Here is a 3,979-nt window from a genome sequence, read left to right on the forward strand (position 1 = left end):
TCTCTCTCTCTCTCTCTCTCTGTCTCTCTCTCTCTCTCTCTCTCTCTCTCTCTCTCTCTCTCTCTCTTTCTCCCCTCCACCGTTCTGCCATGTGAGATCCCTGCATTATTCCCAAGGAAGACCCTCACCAGATGTGTTCCCTGGACTTTGGACTTCTCAGCCTCCAAAACTATGAGCCATTTTTAAAAAAAAAAAAAAAAAAGAAATGTAGGTAAAAAAAAAAAAGATTTAGCTATATACCTGCCAGTCATAAAAACTTGCTAAAAGAAGCTGGGATATACCTATTCCATTGAGTAATTAACAACAGTCACCAGCTGCTATGTGCCAGGTTCTGCATTAGGTATGTGGGTGCCATTATAAGCCCCATTTTACAGACCAGGACACTGAGACTCAAAAGATAAAGTCAGCTGCCCACAGGCACAGCTAGGAAGTGGTACAGCAGAATCAAGCCCACTTGTCAGGCTCAGAAATCCATGCATCTTCTGTTTTGCTAAATGGGTCTCAACTGATCATGTGCTTTGGTGCTGCTGATGAGCCTGAGCTAGTAGGCCTAGACCATGGCCCCAGACCCCACCCACAGACTGGCCCAGATAGCTGTGCTAAGGAGCTGGGACTGCGTCCTCAGGTATGGCTGATTCCTTGGACCAGCAATGCAGTCAAAGAGCATTATGGAGAGAAAAGGAAAGGACCAGAGAGGTATTCCCAGGCACCAAATAGGTCCCTTCCACTCTCCTGAGGACATGCTGGTCACCAGTATGTACCTGATCTAGGATATAGTTGCGTTTCTTGCGGGCAGCAATCTGGATGAGGCGGTTGAGGCACTGGGTGGCCTGCTGGATCAGGACGTCCCAGCGACCAGCATAGTTCCGCTGCCGGCGTAGGCCCATCACCTGTAGGCGGGAGGTGGGGAGGGGTGAGTGGTCCTAGTTGCAGGGCAGCACTCAGCGGGTGATAAGCGGGTAAGGAGAGTCCAGGAACATCCTTACCCGCATTTTATCCATGATGGCATTGGTACCCAGGATGTTGTACTTCTTAGAAGGGTTGGAGGCTGCATGTTTGATGGCCCAAGTGGTCTTGCCAGCAGCAGGCAGGCCCACCATCATCAGAATCTAAAAGAACAGGACAGGGAAGGAATGTTGTGAAATAACAGCAATGTGTGGTGTAGTGGCATGACACCCCGTGGCTTGCTGGTGACCATGAGGGTGACTCTGAACCTCATGGCCACCTCTGGAAAACAGAAGCAATAACAGCATCTACCTCACAGCGTTGCTGTGGGGATTCAAAAAGATGAGGTTTATCAGATTCTCAGCTTAGGGCCCGGCACAGAGTGCACACTAAGTCAGGCACTTTCACCATTAGCATTTACATTTTTGTTCAGGTGGGATTATGCAGCCTCTGGCAGGGAAAAGCCAAGAGAAGGCTGTGCACTGGAACTGGCCCTATGGAGTGGGCGCAAGAAGTGGTACAACCTTCCTGGAGTCTGAAATGATAACAGAACTGTACACACACAAGGACACAAATCATATCCAATCAGTACATTTAGAATTTGGCAAACATTAGATGCAAACTAAATGCCCAACAGAAGGGAAATAGTTTGTGAAGCCATTAAAAGTGGTACTCAAACAGAGGTTTTCATGTGGTGGGATAAAGCTCACAAAATAATGTTAAGTGAAAAAGGCAGGATATCAAAATTCTTGCACCATAAGATCTCAGTTATAAATGTGTGTGCACAAAACATGCAGCTAGCACATCAAAAAGAACAGGATAAACTCTGAAGCTCTGAGAGTAAACTTATTTGAGGATGGTGGAATTAGGGGAAACTGTAATTTTTTTTCACATTTCTTAACCTAACCCTAACCCTAACTTTGTAGAATAAATATAAATCACTTATACATATAAGAAAAACAATGTTTTAAGAACAAAGATTACCAGTGCAGCTCCTGGGGCTAAATCATCCAAAGACCATTTGTCTTTTTTGTTCTTTGACAGCCCTTAGTGGGAAGGTGAAATTGATCAACCTCCTTCAAGACCACTTGGTGGCAGAGTGCACTCACCAGGCAGTGCCTGGTGTCCTTTTCTGCTATGAGGAAAGCCTCCTTTTCCCATATTTTGGCTTCACTGAAGGAGTAGTGTGGCTACCTCCCTTGGGAACCTTCCTAAGATTTAGGTAGATTACCTAAGACCCTCCCTCTTCAGTTTAAGCCACACAAACACCCCTCACCTCACACTCAGAGCAGCTTTTCAACTCTGAATCCAACCCCGAGGAGCTAGAAGAGGCCACTTGCCCCAGGGTTACTTGTGCACTAAGTTTGTGCCTCTTTCACCACACCTGGTTACTGAGTGTATCCCCTCTACTGTGGCAGCAGCAAGGTGGCTCCGGAGAGGTGGCCACCAATTCAGTCTTCTGGTCCTACTCACCTCACACTCTGCCTTGCTCTTTGGTCCAACAGTGCCCCGGATCCGCTCACTAAGGGGAAGGTGCTGGATAAAGGTAAACCCTGGGAGAACAGAACAGTAGGGCTCTGCCCTCTGCCCAAAGTTGAACTCCACTGCACAATTCTTCACCAGGACATGAGGGTAGAGGGCCTGGCCCCCCAAGGCTTCCTTCTGGATTCGAAAGGCAATGCCCATCCACTTCCCATTCTTGGTAAAGGAGAGTTCCACATCATTTCCACATTCAAAGTCCTAGGAGAAAAAGCCAAAGGAAGGTAATTGGCAACTCTCAGCTTAAGGTACTGGAAGCCACAAGTGGAAGACAACAGATGCAGAGAGTGGAAATATAAACAGCCTTCCGGACCTAAGTGCATCCCTCCCTAACATACGTTGGGCAGCGTAAGTTGGGCAGCACCAGGGAATAGCTCAGAGAATGTCTAGCCCAAAGCTCTCCTTGCTCAAGACTCAAAAGCTGATAGATGTGAAGCAAGTAATTTTAAGAAGCTCAAGGTATTTGAGTCTTGTGCCTAACCTGAGGCAAAGATGAAGGAAAAGACAACTGATTCTGCCCTATCCTCAAAACTGACAAATCTGTGAAGATAACAGATGAAGGAAAGCTTTTTTAAGCCAAGTCCAGTCTACAAATGCATTCATTTGGGTTTTTTTTTGTTTTTTTTTTTTGAAAACTGAGCCAAAGCAAAAAAGTTTTTATTGCACAAACTGTCAGCGGCATATGGCCTCAAGCTGCAGATTCATCAATAAGTACAAAAGTATATGGTTCTAACACTTGGATTTATGTCTCTTAAGTAGTTTCATTACAATCTCTTTGATTTGATTACGAACACCTAACCACATGTAAAGCAGTAAAATACAGATTTTTTTTTTTTTAACCAACGCATTACTTAAGGTTTGTTTCCTGATAAACAAATCCTGGAGCTGGATGTACATCATTAAGTGTAAAAACAGAACTATCAAGAAGCTAGGTGAACGGCTAACCTAAGGTGAAGTAGTCATGAAAAACACCCCAAGGACAAAGGTTGTATTTATGTAACATATTGTAATGGAAACATCACTAGACTGTAAGCCAAATAAACTGGATTCCACTCCTGTACTTGTAACTGGTTATGTGCTGTTGGCTTTGTAACAACCTAACTTTCTATTCCTACAAGAAACTTAGAAAACTAGAGTGTTTCTAAGTTTCTCTTATAATGTACACTGTTACAGTTTTAAGTCTTCTGAGAAACATTTGTATCAGACAGCTTAGCCCTACCAGGAATGTTACAATTAGACAGAATGTGAGTTTCTAGTAACACAGCTATGTATACAAAATAGTAGAGATAAAAATACTGGGTTTTAGGGCCAGCCTGTGGCGCACTTGGGAGAGCGTGGTGCTGATAACACCAAGGCCACGGGTTTGGATCCCTATATAGGGATGGCCAGTTAGCTCACTTGGGAGAACGTGATGCTGACAACACCAAGTCAAGGGCCAAGATCCCCCTACTGGTTATCTTTATCTTAAAAAAAAAAACCAAAAATACTGGGTTTT

At 44.6% G+C, this 3,979-nt stretch overlaps 1 protein-coding gene across 3 annotated transcripts in view; it reads right to left on the minus strand.

Moving 5' to 3' along the window:
* Nucleotides 1-3,979, minus strand: part of HNRNPUL1 (heterogeneous nuclear ribonucleoprotein U-like 1) — a 39,558-nt gene that overhangs the window by 15,354 nt on the left and 20,225 nt on the right. For all 3 annotated transcript variants that reach the window (XM_008583292.1, XM_008583293.1, XM_008583291.1), the window contains exons 8-10: nucleotides 2,419-2,685; nucleotides 987-1,109; nucleotides 762-890 (exon numbers count right to left, since the gene is read on the minus strand). In XM_008583292.1, coding sequence (XP_008581514.1) covers nucleotides 762-890; nucleotides 987-1,109; nucleotides 2,419-2,685 — 519 coding nt within the window. The remainder of the gene's footprint in view (nucleotides 1-761; nucleotides 891-986; nucleotides 1,110-2,418; nucleotides 2,686-3,979) is intronic.

This window comes from Galeopterus variegatus, unplaced genomic scaffold, assembly GCF_000696425.1.
Source record: "Galeopterus variegatus unplaced genomic scaffold, G_variegatus-3.0.2 Scaffold2882, whole genome shotgun sequence".
NCBI lineage: Eukaryota > Metazoa > Chordata > Mammalia > Dermoptera > Cynocephalidae > Galeopterus > Galeopterus variegatus.